At 47.1% G+C, this 25594-nt stretch overlaps 1 protein-coding gene across 2 annotated transcripts; it reads left to right on the forward strand.

Moving 5' to 3' along the window:
- The first annotated feature begins 950 nt into the window (after window positions 1-950).
- On the forward strand, window positions 951-25549 carry coro2aa (coronin 2Aa). 2 transcript variants are annotated; one of them, XR_013121213.1, is made up of 13 exons: window positions 951-1536; window positions 12529-12729; window positions 16121-16237; window positions 16982-17131; window positions 17445-17624; window positions 19364-19480; window positions 19745-19849; window positions 20796-20892; window positions 21315-21427; window positions 21837-21927; window positions 22690-22997; window positions 23251-24507; window positions 24580-25549. XR_013121213.1 is itself a non-coding variant. In XM_076973942.1 (12 exons), exons 2-12 carry the CDS (start codon window positions 12529-12531, stop codon window positions 23380-23382), a joined length of 1611 nt encoding a protein of 536 aa, XP_076830057.1. In that variant the 5' UTR covers window positions 951-1536; the 3' UTR covers window positions 23383-25549. The 2 variants fall into 2 exon arrangements, 1 of the variants encoding a protein (XP_076830057.1); XM_076973942.1 differs by having other exon boundaries at window positions 23251-25549.
- Window positions 25550-25594: the final 45 nt, after the last annotated feature.

Consider the following 25594-nt stretch of genomic DNA (forward strand, 5'->3'; position numbering starts at 1 on the left):
TCTGCTTAGTTTTCTGCATGCATACGTGCTTGTATGTTTAATGCAACTATAAAAATTCAATAATATCAAACAGCGTTTTGGATTATACAAATGTGGCTAGTTTTTTTTTTTGTGTGTGTGCACATTCGATAGAGCTAGTTACAACAAGTCCGTCACGCTTGTTACGCATCTGTTGTGCCTACTGAAAAACATTTCGACGAGGTAGTGCAAATTATCAGCACACTGGCACGTCCTACTCTAACGCATGGGGCTGCAATTGTCAAAATTAAGCTTTTAAAGTACCATAAAAAAGAGCTGAGCTACTGATTTTCCTCAGTTCTCAACTGCAGGCATTTTATTTGAAGACAGCGTTTAAATAAATGGAATTAGGTTTCATAAACTAAAACTGTAAAGTCAGAGTTGTGGGGCTCCCAGTTGCACCAAAGCCTGGAAGAGACACAATGACGTGCGAGGACCATGACGTATGCAGTGCTGCGTCAGTCCAGGAAGACGCTTCGTGAGGTGACATGTCCACACGAGACGCGCTTTAAAAATTCAGTTTCTCTCTTCAGTTGTGGAATAAAAAAAGCAGTATTTTACGGGCATCTGTGTGCATGTCTGTAATTCGTTAACTAAATACAATGTCTACTTGACTTTGTTCAGAAAAGTTTGGGTCTTCGAGGTCACCGTCATTAACGTTAAATGTTTCCGCGTCATACTCTAGTCAGCGTTGTTTTTGCGGGTGGACAGAAAACGTAATCACCTAAATCATTAAATTATTTAATGTATTATAGTTTAAGTCAGTATGATTCCTGTTTATCCTCCGCCCCTCATATATTTGTGCATGGCCATCAGACGCGGAATGAACGTGGACCTTGCATTATAGGCTCTTAAAAACAAACAGTGGCCATTTCAGATAACTATAAATAAAATGTAACCCTGCACGTCGTGTCATCATATGCATCGGGCATACGAGGCATTTTGAGGTCACGGCGTAGGCTGCGTGATAAAGTAACCGATTGTCCTCTGGTTCGTCCTGTCTCTTCATGTCCACACGCGTGTGTTATGGGTCAATACTGGGGGTCCCCGGCTGGCAAACTGTGTCCGCCGAACACTCGAGGGACTGGTATGTGCTTAGCGAAACAAAAGACAACCACAGAGTCGGACCACTTGCTTAAGGGCTAGACAGCGTGTAGAGTTACAAAAGCCGAGCTACTCTTTGTGGGGAAGAGGGACTCCTCCTCTAGCATCTCTCCACCCATCCGTAGACTACCGCAGCGCCGCCGCGACCTGCTGCCGTTTCCCGTCCAGACCCGAGTCATGTGTGATGTCCTCGCTCTATCATTGACTATTTGCGTGTTTTTAGTGGGTGTTTCTCCGCGGTTTTTACACACAGCCTGCACTCGGAACTCACGTATAAACGATAGACGAAACATTACTCTGGGGAATCTGCCAGACACGCCGCTGAGACACTGAAATAGTCCGTTTGAGAGAGCGCGAGTCCTCGAAGAGCTCGTGGGTGACCCGGTCACCTGTCTTCACCCTGTGGGACCAAAGGTAAGAACCGTGTGTGTAGGTGTCTTCACAGAAGATGGGGAATACGGAGCGTTTAAAGTAGACGTCTCTCTGGTTATGCTAAAGTTGATTGTTTATTTGGATACTAAAAGCGTGTCGGCACTTCTGAGTGGACCTGTACATTTCTGAAGGGGAGGGGGATAAATGGTTTTAACTCTTGGGAACACTTGGAAGCACACGTTTCCATATTACGAACTATTTATAGGATTTCCAGGCCTAAAACTATTGCAAGATCTATTTAGGTAGCCCAGTCTACCACTTTGTGTTACTTGTAACAGCTGGTAACGTAATTTATTCTCGCTCATTTATTCTCCTCGTTACAAAAAACGTTTTAAAGACCAATAGCAGAATTAATCAGGTGGTCCACGCCGGACGCGGACGTATTCAATTCAGGCATCTTATCGCAGAAGGCTCTGCTGTCAATTAACCACGTTGCCCTTGTACAATTGAATATTCCTACGCGTGCAGTGTAACATTAGACCCGGTAGCTGTAATTAAATGTATACGTACATTTTGTACGTGTGTGTGTGTTTAAAATGACTATGGCATAAAGAAAGAACACTTAAGCTGCGTTGAAGAGTAATAGTTGAAGCTGTTTATTAAACTTATTAAACGATGTATATTAAATGTATTAGATTTCCCTCTCTGTCTATAATTGAGTGCTGGAGTGCGTGTGTTTAGGGAGAGTGAGACTCTTAGGGAACAGTGCACGTTTGCGTTGTTTGTTTTATGCTACACACTTTATGCTTATTATATGAAACTAACCTGAAGCCTAACATGGTAAGTCCAGTAAAGCAGGCCGGAAGTATTAGGGTCAGGTCAGTGAGGTGCTTCTTAAGGGGCCGAAGAGAGATGAACACACGTCATCTCTCCATAGTCATCGTCTTCACCAGTCCTGAACCAGCTTCCCTGCTCTAGATAAGACTCTTTAAACAGCCTGGGGACTAATCTGTAGTTTATTATGGAGCAGAAAAATAAAACCTTTCTCTGCATCAATGGTATATTTGAACAAGCGCTGAGCAGATGACTGAGATTTGTATGATTTGATCCCAGTGAAGTTTGTTCATCAGCATAGTTTAAACTGTACTTGTAAACTCGCAATCTCATACCACATACTACTCTCTAAACCCTACACTCCCATTTAAACCCTGTTTTTAATCGGAGTGTTTTGAATCGTTTGACATCATTTTGTCATGTCAGCGACGCTGGTTTCTGTTCCTGCTGTGTCATGTGGTGTCTGTGAGCAGCCATGTGTCTGATACAACTGGGTCCTGCTATCCCATCAGCCCACGGAGAAGAGATGACCGCAAAACGAGAGGCTGTAGGAGAGAAAGAGATAGAGAGGGGGAGGGAGGGGGAAAGAACGAGAGAAAGAGGGAGGGAGAGCTAGAGGAAGACAGAATGAGGAAGAGAGAGAAGGAGACAATGAGAAGGACAGAATGAGGAAGAGGGCGTGAGAGAGGCACGTGGGAGTGTGATATGTTGGGATGGTGCAGCAGGATTGCGGGTGTTGCCAGGTATCAAAGTCCTCAGGGTGCGGCGGTGTGGAGCGGTGGAGGGGTAGGGGGTGTGGCCATGTGCAAACATGTCCTTGGACCCTGAACTCTCTCACTCCCTCGCTCTCTCACTACCTCACTCCCTCGCTCTTTTGCCCTCTTGGCCTACTCAACCACAGGGCCCCGCCTTCTCTCCCGCCCCCTTCCTGACCTCTCGGAGGACTCCTGAATGGACACTGTTGTACCAGCACTTGTTTGTCGTGGCTGTTTTGTAACGTCTGTGCATAGTGTGATGAGCAACAAGCGAAACCCTTCCGTCCAGACCTCGACTGAAGTCATTTGCATGAAGTGTTGCAATCAGCAGGAAGAAGCTGTCAAGGAGTCTCCTTGTATGTTGAGACAGTTTGTGAGTGCTCCAGGTCACCCACGCAGATGATGGGTGTTTCTCAGCTCATTCTCCCAGTGCTGAAGTAAGACAGCATGGACGACATCAGAGGCTCGGGGGGCTGTGTTTCTCGACTCTGCCCGAACACGAGCACCGGAGGAGATGATGGGGGCGTCGGCAGCATGACGTCGTGTTCGTCTCTCCACTGTCTGCTGCCGCCCCGGGCTAATGAACTCCTCCTGTAGCGTGCTGTTATGTGCCTGGAAGGAGACAGCAGAGCGCACTACACCCTACCCAGACTCACCTGTAGCTCATTTGTATCTCCCATGTGCTAGTGCATTTTTCTGAAGTGAATAGTGCCTTCTCTTGCTGTGTGTGTGTGTGTGTGTGTGTGTGTGTGTGTGTGTGTGTGTGTGTGTGTGAGTGTGTGAGAGTGATTTCACCCCGTTGCCCTCCCCCTACCACCCCACCTTAAACATTTCTAGCTACCCCAGAGCTTCAGGAAGGTGATCTGAGAAACAGAGCCTCTCCTGCCCTGAGGGGGCACTAGCAAGACAAACGCATCACCTGGACGCAGTTTACTGGCAAAAGATACCCATCAGCCCTTCCTTTGGGGTATTAAACCTCACTTCACTCATTGGTATTTTATTCTCAAGATGGCTCTAGTGAGATGGTTGTGATCTCGCTGTTGAACTGTTAGCAGCAGTTTGGACTTTTATGGAATCGGTTGGGGTAGCACAGTAGTTTATAAACAAATGGCTTTCACTTGATGGCAATCATGGAGAGACATTGTGGCTAAGTGGAGTGAGAGATGAGGTGTCCTTCGCCCCAAGATGTTTGTGTGTGTACACGTCCTCCTTCATGTGCCGACTCTAAATCCCCTGTACATGTCCTGCTTTTTGGTCCTCATACCCAGTTACATTAAAGAACAATGTTAAGAGTTTATGTATGGTTCACTTCAGCACAGTCCTCACTGTGTGTGTGTGTGTGTGTGTGTGTGTGTGTGTGTGTGTGTGTGTGCGCATTAGAGAGAGAATGTGGGTGTAAGTCTCTGCTCGTTAGCTGGGGGGTGGGGCAGATATAATATGCAGTAGGATATTTCCCTACAGCAGCACAGGGTTCCTCACGGAAGGATTACACAGAGAGGGTAACTGCAGGCAGAGGAATCACTCACTGAAGTACACACACACAGCCAATAACACAATCTCTCCCCCACACACACACAGCCAATAACACAATCTCTCCCCCCACACACACAGCCAATAACACAATCTCTCCCCCACACACACACAGCCAATAACACAATCTCTCCCCCCCACACACACACAGCCAATAACACAATCTCTCCCCCACACACACACAGCCAATAACACAATCTCTCCCCCACACACACACAGCCAATAACACAATCTCTCCCCCCCACACACACAGCCAATAACACAATCTCTCCCCCCCACACACACAGCCAATAACACAATCTCTCCCCCACACACACACAGCCAATAACACAATCTCTCCCCCACACACACACAGCCAATAACACAATCTCTCCCCCACACACACACAGCCAATAACACAATCTCTCCCCCACACACGCAGCCAATAACACAATCTCTCCCCCACACACGCAGCCAATAACACAATATCTCCCCCACACACGCAGCCAATAGCCCAATATCTCCCCCACACACAGCCAATAGCCCAATATCTCCCCCACACACAGCCAATAGCCCAATATCTCCCACACACTCCTGCCTGGCTAGACACAGAATGGTGGTATGCTGTTTCCAGACAAAGCTACATTTTGGTGATGGTCACCCGAGTCACCATTTTCATGAAATGACCACCTCCACATCTCTAGTCATTGCTGAGGACGTTTGGTTAAAGGGTTTAAGCTTTGTCTTTTGACCTTTGTACCTTATAGCCACTTTTCTCTGTATTCCAAAATCTTGGTATGGTCATCTGAATACTCACACTAAAAACATGAAAGTTAAACTTGGAAGACCCTGATGGGTCAGCAAAGAAGATCCTGTCTTATTATTCACTGTGTGTAGTGGAGCTGAGAGGATGTGTATGCATGAGTGTGTGCATGTGTGTGCATGTTTCTGCGTGTGCGTGTATGGGCAAACCATGAGCAGTTCTGGTTGTGACCATCTTGTAGATCTTCTGGATTGTGTGTGCATGCAGAGCCTAGGATGGCTCTCGCTGATGAAGACCCAGCTGTCTCTGCAGTGTCCCATCAGCGTGGGCTCCAGCGGCGTCTAATGCTGTTAGCTGATGGAGCAGACGTGATTAGAGTGCACCACCCAGAGTGCGTTCACTGCAGAAGGTTTCAGCATTTGCACAAACACACTTGTACCTCTGCATCCTCCAGACAGGGAAGCGTGTGTGTGCGTGCGTGCGTGTGTGCGTGCGTGTGTGCGTGTGTGCGTATGTGTGCACTTCAGCCATATTGTGCTCTCACATCAGTGGCCCAGAGTTGTAATGGCTTTGTATGGCTGGTGTGTGATGAGTGCAGGAGTCATTAATCCCTGCCACGCCCCACTGTCCTGTAAGTCATTACTGGGATTGATTTAGTGTCTGGTTCCCTCTGTTTGTCTTCTTACCTCTGCAGCTGCCCTGTGTTCATCGCCTATTGAATGGAATCATTGACTATAGAAATAAATGGCGTATAATTTGTTAGGAGGGTAAAAGTGATTCATTTGCTGATGCTGGTTTACCTTTAACTGGTCCAGCTTCAAGACAGGAAGTTTTAAGTGAGGTTTATTTATCTGCTAGTCTATAACTAAATAGTTCTCAGCCATTTTAGCATCAGTTTTGTGCAGTAGTGGTTTTTAATTTAGCTCTGCAGGCTGCCTTGTGATTCGCCAGAAGAGACGAGAGTGATCTTGGATCATGTTGTTGTTTTTCTGATCTGTGGTCAAACAGCCTATTTGTTTAGCAAAGTAACATAGGTTGGGGCCAGTATGGAAACATGGAGAATGCAAATGTGCATTACCCAAAATACTCACCTTTCCATCTGGAGAGGCCAGAGATGAGCCGTGTGACGTGAGCAACTCTGCCATGGTGTGCGGAGAGCTCGCAGTGCTGTAGCAGTAATCAAGGAAACAGGTCACCTTGGCCTCATAGATTTAACTAACAAATCCTGAGTCACGGTGTGGCTGTGGTATGTAATCGGGTTTTAATTAAGTTATGGATAAGCAGACCTGCTGTGAGCCTTCTGTGGCCTCCGAAACACGGCGGTCCAGGAACACGGCGGTCCAGGAACACGGCGGTCCAGGAACACGGCGGTCCAGGAACACGGCCGTCCAGGAACACGGCCGTCCAGGAACACGGCCGTCCAGGAACACGGCGCATTCGGTGTGGAGGGGAGCAGGAGCACTCCAGCTGGACCCAGGACCCAGGTGATCTTCCAGGTGACTCCCTGGAAGGAGATCCTGAATGTCCTGCTGGGCCCTGTTTAATGATGGGCCACACCTGTGGGCTCCTCTGCTATGCAGTGTGTGCCTCTCACCTTTTGAGTTTCTCTATACCTGTGGATGTGGAGACTTGCATTTGACACCACAAATCATTCTAAGGGCGGGAATGTGGTCGCCCCCGAGACCCCCCTATCACAACATATGGCCCCTCTCCACCTACTCAGTGCTAACACTTCTCTCTTACTCATGCTAACACATCCTCCCCACCACCACACACACTGCTCCAGTGTGCTGAGGCCTGACTCGATGGCTTAAACCTGGTGTTCCACCATCAGAGCACTGCCTACCTGCTTATCAGGAGAGATAAAGTTTGTCGTAATTACGCCTCTTTTCCTGCTCTCTCAGTAAGCTGCACTTTTTCACCATCAGGGGCGTTTAGCTACAGGCCTGTAATCTCCCCTTTCCGGAAAGCTGTGTGTCCTGAGCTCCAGGTCTGCCCCAGCTCTGTGATCTCAGGGGGGCCCGTGATCCCTGATGTTCAGCCCCACCCCCTTCTCCACCCACGTGGCCTCACCAGGTGAAGTGTGAGGTGAATCGACACCTTCCAGATGGACTGAATGCTCAACCTGCCTCCAGACTTCAGAAGGCTCCTGGAATGCAGCCAGTTTGAGGTATAAAGAATTAAAGCACAAAGGGGAGCAGGTGAGACAGCAGTCTAGACCGCTCCAGCCATTGTGATGTCTGGGTGAGGTGACATGAGTAAAATCTGTGGCACGAGTCACTCAGACGGATCAAAAAGAAGCTGTCGTTCAATAGGAAACCCCGCCCTGTCGTCTTGCTGTGGGTGTTTGAAGGTTACTTTACTGTAATGTCATGGGAGTGAGCATCAGTAAGATCCTGCTGTCTACCCTGTCCTGTGGGGTAACCTGTCCTGTGGGATGTCCTGTCCTGTGGGGTACCCTGTCCCGTGGTGTGCCCTCTGGTGTCTCCTATCAACCCCCAGCAGTGCCAGGCTGAGCAGAGCCCTCTCCTCCTGCAGAGCTGGAGAGAGAGGCCGTCACCTCAGACAGGCCCTTACTGGAAACACTGATCCTATCATATCAGATCACAGTTATTATTTGTGCGTGTGCATATGTCTTCCCTTAATCCCTTGGCTTTCAGGGAAAAGAGCTAAAATAGCTTCCGGTTAAGACTGTTTCCATCCACTGATTCAGCAGGGCAGCTCTTGTGTCAGTGATAAGCACTGCGATAAAATGAAGAAAAGTTCTGACAGATTTGTTCTTATCAGGCTTCTGCCAGAAGGGATGCTGGACTCTGATCACTGATTGAAATGTGTGTATGTAGTTTGTGTGTGTGTGTGTGTCTGCACGGGTGTGTGTGCAAGTCTGTGCGTGCTTGCATTTCTAAGGAAAAGTGCGTGTGAGTGAATTTCTTCATATATCGAGCCCTTGTGTCTGCCTAACTGTCAGCATCCATGGGTAGTCTTACACACACACACACAGCACTGCAGTTATATAATGCTTGTGTGGTGATGGTGTACCTATATGTCTGTGTTTGTTTGTATACACCTGTGTGTCTGCATGCTTGTGTATTCACACATTAGTACACATAATGTAAACGAATGCATTCCCTACTTCCTCTAAGAATGTGTGGGGGGAGAGACGATGAGCTCATCACAGCCCCAAGGTTTAGTGTGTAGACAGGTGAAGGTGAGATGGGGTCAGTATAATTTACAGTTGGAGGTTGGCTGTGGTGTGTGTGTGTGTGTGTGTGTGTGTGTGTGTGTGTGTGTGTGTGTGTGTGTGCGTGTGCGTGTGTGTGTGAGAGAGAGAGATTGGGACAGGCTCCAGCAGGAGAGAGAAGCAGGTGTTGGTGTGTAAGCTGTGCATACTCACTCATGGAGGTCTCCCTCTCCTGTGGCTCTGCACCCCAGGGTGAGGCGCCCCCTGCTGGGAGTGTCCTGCAGTGCAGTAACAGCCGATAAAGGCTTCATCACTGACCAAACATTCACCAAAGCACATCTGTACATTCCAGTAGTGGAGTAGATCTTGCACAGCACAAGAGGAAGACCAGGAGAACCAGAAAGAGCTTTATCTGAAAGGTTGGAGTGAGACACAAGGGTCCGGAGTTTGAGGGAGACAAGGGTCTGGTGTTCTGGGGTGGTGCTTTTCAGAACGCACCTCATCACCTTTTCTTAAAGGTCTCCAGCTATACCCGAGTTGTAATGTGTATATTTAGCAGGAACACCTCACCATATGTTTAAGCATTATATGTAACATGTTCAAATGCATAGTGGATGCTGCTACAGAGCATGCATGTGAGTGTGTGTGTGTGTGTGTGTGTGTGTGTGTGTGTGTGTGTGTGTGTGTGTGTGTGTGTGTAAGATGTGCATGCACATGAGCGTGTGTGTGTTAGATATGCATGCACGTGAGTGTGAGCATTTTAGATGTGTGTGTGTGTGTGTGTGTTAGATGTGCATGCACGTGTGTGTAAGTGTGTTAGTGTGTGTTAGATGTACACCTGAAGCAGTCCAAGTTTATTTGACACTTTGCCTAACGCTTCACTCTGCCACACCTCACTCGGTTAATGATTAATTAAAACTTGTGCAGTTAAACCCCTATTGCTATTTCAGTGTTCTTTGTGGAAAATAATGTGCAGTGCAACAGCTTGTGTTCCTGAGCAGAGTTTTATTTCTTTAAACTCACTGATCGTGTGTGTGTGTGTGTGTGTGTGTGTGTGTGTGTGTGTGTGTGTTTGTGGAGCTAGAAGAAGATAGGGATTTTCCTCCTTGTACTGTGTCACACACACACACACACATGGAGGCACATGTAAGTGTGTACAGTAGAATGACACCTCTCCCTCCAGAGAATCTGCAGCTCAGAACCCAGAATGATACCAAACCCGAGAGTGTGCAGATCACCCCATTCACTGTTCTGCACAGGGGCCTGTGGGTCTCAAGGCAGGTCATGCCTTACAGCCCTGCGTCAGGAGATGTAGAGTGTGAGATAAAGAGCTTCGTCAGTGCTGAGTGTGGAGAAACTAGCAGTCGGCTAATACCAGAGCATAAACCAGCAGTCCCGTGTCGTGATTGGGCCCTCTGCTCCTCTGATGGATCTGGGGTCCCATGAAGCACTCTTTAAAGAGCAGGTGTTTCTGGTCGAGTTGCCACTGTGGAGAAGCCATGTTCCTGCGTCCCATACGGACATGGAGTGGTCAGCATGGGTTTCATAGTTCTACTAGAGCTGTATTTTCATTACAATACACTCAGCACGCACACATACACACACACACACACCTTACTGAAGCATTTGTGTGAATTGGGCTGTCAGAGATATTTAAATTTTGAGAAAAACAGGGCAGGTTGGATTTTTGGCAGTGAGTGATGGCTGACATGGACACAGTCATTATCTTAGTTACAGGTCTCCCAGGAGGTGAGAGAATTGCTGAAAGTTTAACACAAACAGAATTCCAAGGTGAAGTTGTACTGGAATGTGCTATTAAAAAATAATTATACCAATTGTACCTAGGCTATATCTGATTCAGACAAACTCTCTCTCTCTCTCTCTCTCTCTCTATCTCTCTTGCTCTCTCTTTTGCTTTTTGTTTCTTCCCCGTGTCTCAAATGAGATTAGATGGTAATCTCTTTGCATTGCTTTTGTCTTTGCTTGGTTATTGTCCTTGGGAGAGTTGATAGCAGGAGGCACAGTGTTGTTGTCAAGCCTGTTTCACTGTTGAGTGCAGATATGATCAGCAAACTCGTGTCTTTTCTGAAGTGAGGTTTCACTCAGGAGGGAGGGGAAGCCCTGACAGCTGCTTGCTGTTTTCTGCACATCCAGCAGGGGGTGGAGGAGATACCTTCATCCAGCGGGGGGGGGGGGGGGGGGGGGGAGTGTGGAGGAGATAGAGCCTCCTCTCAGAAGCTCCTCAGAGCTAATACAAATTTTTACATTTTTTACAACACTTGCTGTCACAAAGCAGCTTTACAATCGTATGGGTCCAGATCCCTAAGATTAGGTTTAGGAAGAAACCTTGGGAGGACCAATACTCAAAAGAGAACCCATCCTCCATTGGGCGGCCCGCTAGCAGAAGTCAAATATAATTCTATAGTTATAGTTCTAATTCCAGGCCGAGTGCAGCTGGTGAACCTCAGGTAGGAGTTAGCATCAGCGCGTCCTCTTGCGGCTATGTCACATCCAACCACGGCATCGGCACATCCACTGGCCAGCCAGACCATCTCCTAGGTGCTTGTATGAAATTGTCTTTACTAGAAGCATGCAACCAAGATATAAAATACAGGTTGAGTATGTGAACATCAATTTAGACAGCCATCGATTTAAACAGACATACATATCTCATGAGCCAGTGATTAGCATGTGGCTCCAGCAGGCTTATCTATAGCAGCATAACTAAAGGGAGGGGCCTGGAGGTGACCACGCTTTGTGTGAGATCTAGCAGAAGAATGTGAACAGTTTGAGAAACCTGAAGGAAACCTGTTGGACAGGAATGAGAGAGTAAAAGGACTAGATGAGTGGATTTGAGTGGAAAGTGGTCTTCCAGGGACAAAGTCCTGGGACATTCAGAGTCTCTGTCCTACCACACTAGTGCTACTCGCTTGGTGGGCAGCTGGTGAATTAAATCACATTTGTTAATAAAACCTTAAGCCACAAGAGTCCGTGCGTGATTTTATTGTGGCGCGACACAAAATAGAATATACTGGGAAAAATACTCACAATAAAGAATTCTTCTGCAATACATTGTAGTCTGCTAACAAGTTTTTGTTGCTAAGCAACACAATGGTAAAGATTAGTCTATTCAATGGACAGAACAAGCTTAATGATTTACAAACCTGGCACATTAATACAAAATCCAGACATTGTTAGCCTGTCACAGACGTGTGTGTATTGAGGATTTTCGGCTTCCTACATAGCTCGGCCAATCGAATAGGACTCCACATGCTTAAGGCCACACCCCCTAAACTGGGCCACTCCCCTATATGACATGTCTGCACTCCTTCCCTTCTGCGCTGCTTCCTGTCTAATGACTGATTACTAATTAATGCAGCAGGGCTGCACCTGCACACCTGAAACAAGACTCAGGGGAGTTCTGACCCTGTTCACAACCAATCCTGCCCTCTCAGGAAAACATGATGGACTCTGTGATACATGACATACAAATCACACACACACAGACTGTGAATGTCAGTATCCCAACATGTTGTAATAAACTTCACGCAGATGTTGATATGGAGTGAAGTGGAAACGGGCCCCTGTCCTCCAGTACTGAGAGAGCGACACACTCCATGATGTTCCCTCAGATACTCCTGGTTCTCTGGGCTTTCTGGTTCCTTGGGTTTGTGTAGCAGATCTCCTTCTGTGAGACATGCAGGACGTTTGTGTCTCTGTCCCCAACATGTTGAGTCCCTGTATAAGGACTGTGTGGGGCTGCTCTACTGCGGGTCCACTACAGCGTCATAGAGGCTGGGTGCAGAGTTTTACTGGTATTAATGAGGGCTGTATGTAAGTGCACAAGTGCATGGTCATGCGTGTTTTAATGCAAGTGTGTGTGTGTGTGTGTGTGTGTGTGTGTGTGTGTGTGTGTGTGTGTGTGTGTGTGTGTGTGTGTGTGTGTGTGTGTGTGTGTGTGTGTTTGGTGGTTCTGCCCTTTTCTGCTGTAGATGACATGGCGTCCTCAGTACCGCAGTTCAAAGTTCCGTCACGTCTTCGGTAAAGCTGCCACCAAGGAGAACTGCTACGATGGCGTGCCAATCACACGCAGCGTCCACGACAACCATCTCTGCTCTGTCAATCCACGCTTCATCGCGGTCATCACTGAATGTGGTGGGGGCGGAGCCTTCCTTGTCCTCTCCATCAATCATGTAAGTTGTGCTCCTCCCAGTTATCGACTCATTGGAAGAATGTGGGGGCAGTGGGTCGAGTGAGTGTGTAGTGCACACTTCACTACCACTCTACCTGAGGGGCAGTGCCACTACCTCAGATGCAGTATCGCTACCTGAGGGGCAGGCAGGCATGTTTGCTAATATCTGTCATGGGTGGGTGGAGATCTGACTTTACAATCCAAATGGGCAAAAAGCCCTAACTACTCATTCTGTGCCTTTAAGAATTGGTGATGTGATGTAGAGTGAGGAGTGACCTCCGTCTGTGACAGTGTGTACAAACTGGGCTGTGTCTGTGTGTTCCGTGTGTGTGAAGCTTTGTTTGGCCATGTGGAGATGGTGATAGCAGTGCTGGCCATTCAATGAATTTCTGATTCCCCCTTCAGTGCCACAACTCCTAGACTGTGATACACACACACACACACACACACACACACACACACACACCACTCTCTCTGTCCCACTCTCTCTGCCCCCTCTGCTCCCTTGTCTGCCCCCCCCCAGGCCCCTGGTATCAGGTCATCCTGGGTATGTTTCTTGTCCAGTCCTGTACTGGGGCTTTCCCACTGGGCTTGTCGGGGGCTGTGTTATCTTGCCTTTTGTTGATGACTTCATCCTAACCCCCGTGCCAGGCACGCCTCAAGGTGATGTTACACGGTGTCATCTGTCTTCTGTAAACAGCTTCAGGCTGCAAGTCTACACACACATCAGAGTGATCACTGCTGTGTGTGTTTTACCTCTCTGCTATCTCATACAATTTGAATGATAACACAGTTGTTCAATATCAGTTACCATGTATCAGTTCTCCTGATCACCCCCTGGTCACTAAAGAGACAGCCCAGCTTCCAGCTGTCACACCAGACTCACATACACTCCCTCCAGGATCGGTAGTAAACTCTGCAGGGCGGTTAATCTTCTAGAGCTAGGTTGGTAGATCTCCTGGAGCAGGATTGGTCGTAAACTCTGCAGGGCAGTAGATCTCCTGGAGCAGGATTGGTAGGAAACTGCAGGTTGGTAGATCTCCTGGAGCAGGATTGGTCGTGAACTCTGCAGGGCGGTAGATCTCTTGGAGCAGGATTGGTAGGAAACTGCAGGTTGGTAGATCTCCTGGAGCAGGATTGGTCGTAAACTCTGCAGGGCGGTAGATCTCTTGGAGCAGGATTGGTAGTAAACTCTGCAGGGTGGTAGATCTCTTGGAGCAGGATTGGTAGTAAACTCTGCAGGGTGGTAGATCTCTTGGAGCAGGATTGGTAGTAAACTCTGCAGGGTGATATATATCCTGGAGCAGGATTGGTAGTAAACTCTGCATGGCAGTAGATCTCCTGGAGCAGGATTGGTCGTAAACTCTGCAGTGTGGTAGATCTCTTGGAGCAGGATTGGCCGTAAACTCTGCAGGGCGGTAGATCTCTTGGAGCAGGATTGGTAGTAAACTCTGCAGGGCGGTAGATCTCTTGGAGCAGGATTGGTCGTAAACTCTGCAGGGCGGTAGATCTCCTGGAGCAGGATAGGTCGTAAACTCTGCAGGGCGGTAGATCTCTTGGAGCAGGATTGGTAGTAAACTCTGCAGGGCGGTAGATCTCTTGGAGCAGGATTGGTAGTAAACTCTGCAGGGTGATGTATATCCTGGAGCAGGATTGGTAGTAAACTCTGCAGGGCAGTAGATCTCCTGGAGCAGGATTGGTCGTAAACTCTGCAGGGCGGTAGATCTCTTGGAGCAGGATTGGTAGTAAACTCTGCAGGGCAGTAGATCTCTTGGAGCAGGATTGGTAGTAAACTCTGCAGGGTGATATATATCCTGGAGCAGGATTGGTAGTAAACTCTGCAGGGCAGTAGATCTCCTGGAGCAGGATTGGTCGTAAACTCTGCAGTGTGGTAGATCTCTTGGAGCAGGATTGGTCGTAAACTCTGCAGGGCGGTAGATCTCTTGGAGCAGGATTATCAGCTACAGGTACCCAGGCTACACCGCAGGGTATCAGCTACAGGCTGAACACCGCAGGGTATCAGCTACAGGCTGAACACCGCGGGGTATCAGCTACAGGCTGAACACCGCGGGGTATCAGCTACAGGCTGAACACCGCGGGGTATCAGCTACAGGCTGAACACCGCGGGGTATCAGCTACAGGCTGAACACTGCAGACAAGCAGGGCATCAGCTACAGGCTGAACATTGCAGACAGGCTGAACACCGCAGGGCATCAGCTACAGGCTGAACACTGCAGACAGGCTGAACACCGCAGGGCATCAGCTACAGGCTGAACACTGCAGACAGGCTGAACACCGCAGGGCATCAGCTACAGGCTGAACACTGCAGACAGGCTGAACACCGCAGGGCATCAGCTACAGGCTGAACACTGCAGACAGGCTGAACACCGCAGGGCATCAGCTACAGGCTGAACACCGCAGGGCATCAGCTACAAGCTGTGAACACTCAGACACCTCTTACACATTCGATTTAACAATTTAATTAGACAGGCAAATAAAAGAGTACTTTGTTATTTATGGTTGTGACTTGGCTGTGAACCTGTACTGTCTGTGTTCCAAATGCTTGGTCAACAAAAAAAAAACCTTGAAAGTAAGACTTAAAAGTGGCACTTGACCTGTCACTTTAAATTGCCATGTCAACATCCTGCCAAAACTGTATAATTGTGTAAAAAATGACATTTTGACATCATTAAGTACTGAGAAAAGGAAGTCACACTCTCACTATTTAAAATTAAACTCGAGTGATAACATTTCCATGAACAGACTTGCTGCTACATTCACCGTGCAACTGCTCCTGCCCTGACTTGTGAGAAACCAGTCAGACATACTGGAGAGACAGACGGAGACACGGGGAGATGGAGGGAGAGAGGGGGAGGAAGAGACAGAGAGACAGAGTGTGCTGTGTGTGGCTACATTTATTTTGTGGTTCTCAGCCTTTATCTATTAGTGTTGTCTGCTGTTGTAACAGTGAAGTGGGTTCACACCAGCATAACAATGAAGTGTGTGTTCATCCTGCTGTTGTAACAGTGAAGTTGGCTCACACTGCCATAAGGGTGATGTGTGTGTTCACCCTGATGTTGAAAAGGTGACGTGTGGGTTCACAGTGCTGTAACGGTGAATATGCTCTGTTGAGTTTCACCACACCCTTTAGCCCAAAATTACACAACACCTCCCGACACATTCAGCAAGCATTCCTCAGGTTCCATCAGGCCAGTGTGATCACCGTGCACACACACAGACGTGTGCACACACAGACATGCACACACATGATCCTGCATACTGTGGAAATGGCGCGTAATGTTCTCACTAACCAGCCTGCTTGTATGCTTGTTTGTGTGTGTGTGTGTGTGTGTGTGTGTGTGTGTGTGTGTGTGTGTGTGTGTGTGAGTCAGACAGGGAAGATTGATCCACATCATCCGAAGGTTTCAGGCCACAGAGGGAACGTGTTGGACATCAAATGGAATCCTTTTAATGATTTCTGCATAGCGTCCTGCTCAGAAGATGCTACGGTCAGTATATGTGTTCCCTGTCCACATGTCCCCCGGCCACTGGCAACTGTCCACATGTTCAATGTCTAAACAACAAATGTCTAAACAAATGGCACTGATGTAAATCCTCCCCAGAGTCTCCATCTTCCACGCACCATCTAAAGGGCTTTCTCAGACGTGTTCTCTTTACATTTACATTTAAGGCATTTGGCAGATGCTCTTATCCAGAGCGACTTACAAAGTGCTTTGCGTCTGATCACAGAATTCATCCTGTGTAGTAGTAGTATGGATAGGCCAGAATGCACGATACCCTGGAGTCAGACTACTACTAAACTACAGGAGTCAATGTCATTACCTAGTGCTTGCAAGTTAAACGTGCTCTTTCTGTTCCCTGAATCCTGAATGTGATGTCAGTCATTCCTTGTGATGTTTGCATGTGCAGAATGCTGAGTAGAAAGATATATTGGCAAGACGGATTTGAAGGGCAGAGAGACGTCAGAAGGAGAGAGAGATGTTAAGAGGAGAGAGAGAGAGATATGTTAGGAGGAGAGCGAGAGAGACGTTAAGAGGGTAAAGAGAGACACGGGCAGGAAACAGAAGTTGGATGGCTTACAATGTGTGTTTAGTGCTTAGACTCTGTCATCGACCTTCCCTTCTCATATGCCGAGTTACTGCAAATGACTAGATGTGCTGGTGTGTGTGTGTGTGTGTGTGTGTGTTTTTGTCTGCCTGTGTGTGTGTGTGTGCGTGCGTGCATGTCTCCAGGTGAAGATCTGGGATATCCCTAAACATGGTGTGCTGAAGAACATCACGGTTCCATGGAAAGAACTGCAGGGTCACTCACGCCGAGTGGGACTCGTAGAGTGGCACCCCACAGCCAGCAATGTACTCTTCAGCACAGGCTATGACTACCAGGTACACGCACACACACACACACACCCAGCAATGTACTCTTCAGCACAGGCTATGACTACCAGGTACACACACACACACACACACACACACACACACACACCCAGCAATGTACTCTTCAGCACAGGCTATGACTACCAGGTACACACACACACACACACACACACCCAGCAATGTACTCTTCAGCACAGGCTATGACTACCAGGTACACACACACACACACACACACACACACACACACCTCTCATTTGTAGGATGGGGGAGGGGTTGCAGGGGTTGTGATGAAGTGCTGAAATGTGTGTATGTATGTCTGCAGGTGATGGTGTGGAATCTTAACAGTCCGGAGCAGGTGGTGAAGAACCCCGTGAGGGCGATCAGCGTGCACCCTGAGGTCGTACTCTCCATGTCCTTCAACACAGACGGCAGCCTCCTCGCTACCTCCTGTAAGGACAAGAAGATCCGCGTCATCGATCCACGCACAGGGACCCTTCTACAGGTGTGTGTGTGTGGGTGCGTGTGGGTGCGTGTGGGTGCGTGGGTGGGTGGGTACATTATTCATGCAGTGACCTGTTTTTTTTTACCCAAGTGCAAATATGCTGCTGCCACTTTTAAACCATTTTTATTACATGTTTGTTATTAAGATCTTTTAACTCCTTGTGCCACTGAACCTCTTCTTTGTTGTTCTGGCCAGTTCTCGTGTTTAACACCATTTTACACACCATTGGCTAAAGCAGAATCTGTTACTACCTCACTGCAGATCATGCAGGTAGAGTCCAAGCAGGGTCATTTAACACTCTGCAGGAGCACAAATGCTCAGGGCATTAGCCTTTTTTCAGGATATTAGTCTATTTTGCATTTAAATGAGTTTAAATCCCTATTAGGTTATGCATTGACTTTACTGTATTGTGCTTATGACAAGCCTTTATTGGTCTAGTTCAGGATAGACTATAACCCACTGATGCAGTCTTATAGTAAGTCCCTACTGTCACTTACAACTCATTTGCTTGAAGATCTTTTTTTTTTTTAATCCTGCAGCAGTAATCCAAAATTATAATTTTAATTAAGTTGCCATATTGTCAATTGTGATTTTCACCCCAGTCAAAATTAGTCCTCCACATTTACCCACCTGTAAGTGAGAACACACAAACTAGTGATCACTAGGGGGCTGTGGTGCACATGGGCCCAGAGCAATGGGCAGCCCCATCCCAGTACCCAGGAAGCAAACCCACGACCCTCCGGTCATAAGACCAGTTCCCTAACCACCATGACTACCCCACACTTACTTTATCGTAAGCTGTAATTATAAAGACTGATTAATAATTTATTAATAGTAATAATAATAATAATAATAATATATTTCCCAGCAGTTGGAATTCCCAGCTGCCACGCATGCATGTAGTCCATTTGAGCGTTCTCTTGGTGTTGGTGTGAGCGTTCTCTTGGTGTTGGTGTGAGCGTTCTCTTGGTGTTGGTGTGAGCGTTCTCTTGGTGTTGGTGTGAGCGTTCTCTTGGTGTTGGTGTGAGCGTTCTCTTGGTGTTGGTGTGAGCGTTCTCTTGGTGTTGGTGTGAGCGTTCTCTTGGTGTTGGTGTGAGCGTTCTCTTGGTGTTGGTGTGAGCGTTCTCTTGGTGTTGGTGTGAGCGTTCTCTTGGTGTTGGTGTGAGCGTTCTCTTGGTGTTGGTGTGAGCGTTCTCTTGGTGTTGGTGTGAGCGTTCTCTTGGTGTTGGTGTGAGCGTTCTCTTGGTGTTGGTGTGAGCGTTCTCTTGGTGTTGGTGTGAGCGTTCTCTTGGTGTTGGTGTGAGCGTTCTCTTGGTGTTGGTGTGAGCGTTCTCTTGGTGTTGGTGTGAGCGTTCTCATGGTGTTGGTGTGAGCGTTCTCATGGTGTTGGTGTGAGCGTTCTCATGGTGTTGGTGTGAGCGTTCTCTTGGTGTTGGTGTGAGCATTCTCTTGGTGTTGGTGTGAGCATTCTCATGGTGTTGGTGTGAGCGTTCTCTTCTCACTCAGAGGATTTTCCAAACTAACCAAAGATGTAAAGGAACCACTGTGATCCTGTGTATTCATGTGATCCTGTAGTGACATTCTGCTGGTAGAATAGGAATTCCAGTGTTATAAAGCAGCCTTAGAAGTTGCCATTTTCAGTGAATATCAACAACAATAATTGTACTTTCTTAAACCAATCTTTCCTGTTTTGCTTTGTTAGTGGTTATTAAGATTTAATTCCCCATGTGTTACTTCAGGAAACCAGCTGTAAATCACACAGGGCCAGTAAGGTGCTGTTCTTGGGGAACCTGAAGATGCTGGTGTCAACAGGAAGTTCTCGCTGGAATCATCGGCAGATTGCCCTCTGGGACCAAGTACGCACAGCAAGCATTTCTTCCTCTTCAACCACAACATGGCATCTCACAGCTTGCTTAGTGTACAGTGCCCTCTATTGATAGAATGGCTGCATAGCATCCTTTTCTTTTTCCAGGAACAGGACAGTTGTAGCGTTGGTTTATGCCTGTACATTCTGAAAATAGTTAATAGACTTGAGTGAATTACAGTTAAATCTTAGCCTATGTTTCCTTGTTCCAGTCTGGACCACTAGTTCTGTATCATCTTTGGCATGTGTGTTGCAGGAAGACCTTTCTCAGCCTTCTTTCCAAGAAGACTTGGATGGCTTGTCTGGTGTGTTGTTTCCCTTCTATGACCCTGACACACACATGCTTTACATAGCTGGAAAAGTGAGTATATGAAACTTTATGAATACTTATAAAGTATATGAAATCGTAGTTTGCTGTACTACGAGTGTGGCCACCTATGTTTGTCTGTTTCTCTCCACTTCTCTGCATACTGTCTCTGTTCTGTGAGGGGTTCTTACCGTTCTAATGTCTGTTCTGTGATTTATTATTATCTATACATTCGAATGTCTGTGCTGTGATGGATAATTACCTCTCTACATTCTAATGTCTGTTCTGTGATTCATTATTACCTCGCTAAATTCTAATGTCTGTTCTGTGATTATTATTATCTCTACATTCTAATGTCTGTTCTGTGATTATTATTATCTCTACATTCTAATGTCTGTTCTGTGATTATTATTATCTCTCTACATTCTAATGTCTGTTCTGTGATTATTATTATCTCTCTACATTCTAATGTCTGTTCTGTGATTATTATTATCTCTCTACATTCTAATGTCTGTTCTGTGATTCATTATTATCTCTCTACATTCTAATGTCTGTTCTGTGATTATTATTATCTCTCTACATTCTAATGTCTGTTCTGTGATCATTATTATCTCTCTACATTCTAATGTCTGTTCTGAGGCAGGTTCTTGTGATACATGCTCTAACACATTATGACTGGTATATGAGGAGGTTCAGCACCCGTTGTTTACAAGTCTTATGTAATCCCAGTGGTTAGAGCTTTAAACGTACTTAGAACTCTGACTTTTGCTTATTTCATCAGTGAATTTGCACAAACACACTGACTCATTTGCCTGTTTTACACAGTTAAATTTTATTTTTTAATGTCTGACAGACAAGCAGCAAAACATTTCTTAATCTCGTTTTTATATGTGAGAGATGTTTGTGGGAATATTCAGCAGAGAGGGGTGTGTAGTTGTGGAGTGGTGTAGCTGATGGTGGGGGTAGAGTTGGCTCTTATACAATCTCCTGTGCTCTGTAGGGAGATGGGAATATCAGATACTATGAGGTGAGCGTTGAGAAGCCCTACGTACACTATCTGACTGAGTATCGATCTCTCCTTCCACAGAAAGGAATGGGTGAGGCACACACACACACACACACACACACACACACACACACACACACACACACACACACACACACACACACACAGAGCTGTTTAAAAGCCTGTTTGTCTATTTGCTCTGCTGCTCCCCTAGTCTTACTAGCAATGCAAATCTCCTGCATCAGTATTTGAATAACAAAACTCCCATGCAAACCAGGGCTGCCTACCTGTTTACCTTCCTGTCATGTGTTAACAATGAATGCTGCTATAACAGTTAAGCCCTGGGTGAAAAAAGGCACTCACTCACTCACTCTAGATTTATAGGTTAAACATAAATTTAGTTTTATAAGGGAATATTTATGTGTGTGTGTGTGTGTGTGTGGGTGTGTGTGTGTGTGTGTGTGTGTGTGTGTGTGTGTGTGTGTGTGTGCGCGCGCGTGTTTTCTCTGTCAGCTGTCATGCCAAAGCGAGGTTTGGACGTCTGCTCCTGTGAGGTGTTCAGATTCTATAGACTGGTGACAATCAAGAGCCTCATTGAGCCTCTGTCCATGATTGTACCACGCAGGGTAAGACAGACCGCTCTACTGCAGCTCTACATACAACTCAACTTACAGCTGTACTCCAGCTCTACCATAGCTCTACAAACAGCCCGACATACAGCTCCACATACAGCTCTACAGAGCTGCTGCTGCTCTATTACAGCTCAATTACTGCTCTGTTTCTGCTGTCCCTGCAGCTTGCATAGTGCTCTCTCTATCAACAGCTCTGCTACTCCACACTCTCCTTGCACCTCTCTCTACACCTCTCACCTCTCACCTCTGCCCTCTGGGCAGAGCCCACATACCCAACCATATACCTGTAGGAATCACAGGTCTGTAGAACCATTGGCCTGATTGTTAGGGCACAGTTAGAGCATCAGGACAGGCGTATCGCCGCTGATGGTGAGCCGCTGATGTTCTCTGATGTTCTCTGCAGTCTGAGACCTATCAGGAAGACATCTACCCCATGACCGCTGGGAAGGAGCCGGCCCTGAGCGCCGAAGAGTGGTTGAGTGGAATGGACAAAGGTGAGGGTCTCCATGATCTTGGCTCCACAGACCAGCTGTAGCTGCTCCACACACACACACACACACACACACACACACACACACACACATACACACATTCACAAACACAGCTCTCGTTCTCAAAGGGAAGCTGAGTCACCCTGATTTTCAGGCATGATGCCATGTTTACCTCTGAAGTGTTTACAGATTAAGCTGTAATACGGCAGCCATTTAAAGGGGTGGTAGGTGCAGTGGTCTGGTGCAGGGGGAGGGGGCAGACTGTCTACAGTTCTGCCTAGTTCTGCCCAGTTCTTCCCAGTTCTGGCCAGTTCTACGTTGAATTGCAACCAGCTGCGTGCTGCTCTTGTGTTTCTTATAAGGAACAGAGAGTGAAATAGTTCTGGATGATCACCCATAGCAGAAGCTCTGGTGGCTGTCGAGGTGCTGGGCGTGGTTCTGGTATGGTGGGGAATGAATGCCCCTCTCCAGTAAACATGTGATGGTGCTTCCTCGCTGTTCTGCTGAAGGTGGGTGGCACTGTGACTCAGCTACGTCTATTCAAAGGTCTGCTGTTGCTTTAGAGCTCTACACAGCAGCTGTGCTACAAGGAGCTGAATTACATCCTGTAGAAGTCTTTCCCTTCCTCTATTACCCATTTCCATCTTTTCTGTTGCCTTTCTCTCTACATTCCACTCTCCTCTTCTTCACCCTCTCTGTCTCTGTCTCTCTTTCCCTCCCTCTCTTTCTCTCTCTGTCTCTCTCACTCCCTCTTTTCCTCCGCAGGCCCCACGCTGATGTCTCTCAGGCCCGGCAGTAAGGTGGAGGCGTATGAAGACTTGGAGTCAGGAAAAGCGCTGAGCTCTTCTCTGGACACGCGTCGCTCTCAGAGCCGCCCTGGGCTGCTCCAGCTCACCTACATCCAGGACCAGCTTGGCTCCGCCCACAAACAGGAGCACAAGGAAGCAAGTGCCTCTCAGCCACTGCTGCCCCCCTCTGGAGAGAAGAGTCAGGACAGGAGCAGGTCCACCCCCACAGCTGCCAGCAATCAGCAGGATCTCCCACAGAACTCACCTCCCAGAACCGAGAATGAGGTCTCACACACACTCTCTGTGCCTCACACACACACTCTCTGTGCCTCACACACACACTCTCTGTGCCTCACACACATTCTCACATGGGCACATTTTTATTTTGAAAGTATTTTGAAGTACATCTAGTGATGTTGGTATAAGACAAACAAACAAAAAATGAGATTTACATGACGTATCTGTATGTGTCTGTATGATGTGTGTTTGTGTGTGTGTGTGTGTGTGTGTGTGTGTGTGTGTTTGTGTGTGTGTGTAGCTCCGGCAGATCTTCTACAAACAGCAGGAGGAGATTCGGAGGCTCCGTGAGGTCCTCAACCAAAGGGACGTTCGGATCAAACAGCTTGAGCTCGAGATAAAAAATGTGAGGAACTCGCAGAGCTCCCGCTGATGTGTGTGTGTGTGTGTGTGTGTGTGTGTGTGTGTGTGTGGGTGGAGGGGGGGGTGTTCCAGGAAGCCCAAAGCCCCAATGTTTCTTTACCCCAGCACTGTATACCTCCACACACCCCCAGCACCCCAGCAAACATGCCTGTTCCTCCACCTTCTGCTGGCTACATCCACGTGTAGTTGACACGCACCATTAAGACCCCTAACCCCAAACCCTGACCATAACCATAACCCTAAAATCACAGCTCAGTAGGTGACTGTTGTATGATTGTGTGCAAAAACACAGAGGTTGGTTTACTGTAATTATGTTTTTTTGTTTTATTCAGAGCTATGCAAAGCTTTTGTTTTTGCAAATTATCCTCTTCAAAATGTTGTTTTTTTTTTTTATTTTGGGGAGAAACAAGGTGCCTGTCTTAAAAAGTACATTTAAGAATGTGAACATTGGTGCGCGCGCGCGCCTGTGTGTGTGTGTGTGTGTGTGTGTGTGTGTGTGTGTGTGTGTGTGTTTGCCAGGGTGTGCACATGCTTGTTCAGTCACGGTGAGGTTAACAATACATCATATATGGATTGTACAACAGATTTCAGACTGTTTTTCAGATTTCAGTTAAAATGCTGTATGATGCACATGGGAGCTTGATGAGTGGAGCAGGACGTGTGAGAGGAGACGTCAGTCATGGTGTTTGCAGTGAGGGAGATCGAGACGTGAGTCAGACTGCACAGAGCTTCACCATGAGCTCCTCTAGGTCGGGATGTTCAAACGCCCGTGTGGCTAATGACCCAGTACTGGTGAACAGCCACCTCCTCTCTGTACGGATAAGACACTGTCCCATGTGCTATCATTTCTCTTCAATTTATTTTTTACTTTTCTTTTTTTAAAATGTTGAAAAAAGGGAATAATACAATATCTGTCGTCTAAGGAAACTACTATAGTTAATGCAGAGAGATGCAGTAGGTTTCTGGCTCGTGGTGTTACTGCACTGATCTTTGCTTGTGCACTGCGTGGATTTAACCGGGGGGCCCAGTATCAGCAATCCTGAATCTCAAAGTTTCACTTTGTTGTCTTTCCCTGACTGGCTCTTTGCTGATAGCATACATTTATCGTGCCGCTGTCTGTGCCAGACCAGCCCGCGTGTTCTCCTCATGTAAAGGGGAGATGTTCTCCTCATGTAAAGGGGAGATGTTCTCCTCATGTAAAGGGGAGATGTTCTCCTCATGTAAAGGGGAGATGTTCTCCTCATGTAAAGGTACATTGGAGAACATGAGGGGCCTACGCTCCTGTATTTGCCTGCTAATGCTGCATCTGTTGCACCTGTCTCCGTGGGAACCACACTTGTTCATTGGACAGAGTTATGATCTCAGTTGATCCCAAAGAGCAGAATGGGGAGATCTTCAGAGTCAGGACTCCACCCAGCATCTTGGGAATGGTCTCCAGTTGATGTTTTCACGCCAGGGATAATTTCCAAAAGCATCTAACAATGAAAATCTATTTGAGAGGCTAAGTAAATGTTTATAGTAATGTTTCCTTATAATAAAGATGACTGTAAGACTATGGTGGTGTTGGGTTAGCAGGAACAGTCTCCAGCTGACATGGCCATACTACTGACATTGCAGAGTTCACTTATAACGCACTGAGGCACAACTGTTTTTGGGTAGAAATGCTTTGTAGCACAACAACAAACCACATCTCCTGTCCTCAGTTAACATCTACACAGTTCACTTAACGTGACCTAAATCAACATTCTAATACTTAATTCAACACTGAAAATTTTATCCATTCCAAATACATTTTGACACCAAAATGTTGGAGTTTGGGTTCACTAGAAAACACCAGAGATGGCACTTGTTCACTGAAATGTATTTCACTCACACTTGGAAGCTCCTGAGGTGTGTATCTTATCTGGGTGCAGCACATGTGCGGGTGAACTGTGCTCGTGCGAGCAGATATGCTCCACCTCCACGACGGCACGCAGACCTCCGCTGACCAAACACCAAAACGTCTGCAAACACGGCCGGGACTCCTTCACCAAAACACCACCCATAGTTTCACGCGTCTGCAAAAGCCATACGTTGTATAAAATGTTTTTGTTCAGATATTGGTATGTAAATGCACACAATGTGTTTGTGAAATGACACTTGTTCTTGGTTTTGGATAAAGTTGCTTTGTAAAACTTTACTGTGCATTCTGCAGACTGTGTTCAACACTGCGATGTTAAACT

The sequence above is a fragment of the Brachyhypopomus gauderio genome, chromosome 15 (assembly GCF_052324685.1).
Source record: "Brachyhypopomus gauderio isolate BG-103 chromosome 15, BGAUD_0.2, whole genome shotgun sequence".
Lineage (NCBI taxonomy): Eukaryota > Metazoa > Chordata > Actinopteri > Gymnotiformes > Hypopomidae > Brachyhypopomus > Brachyhypopomus gauderio.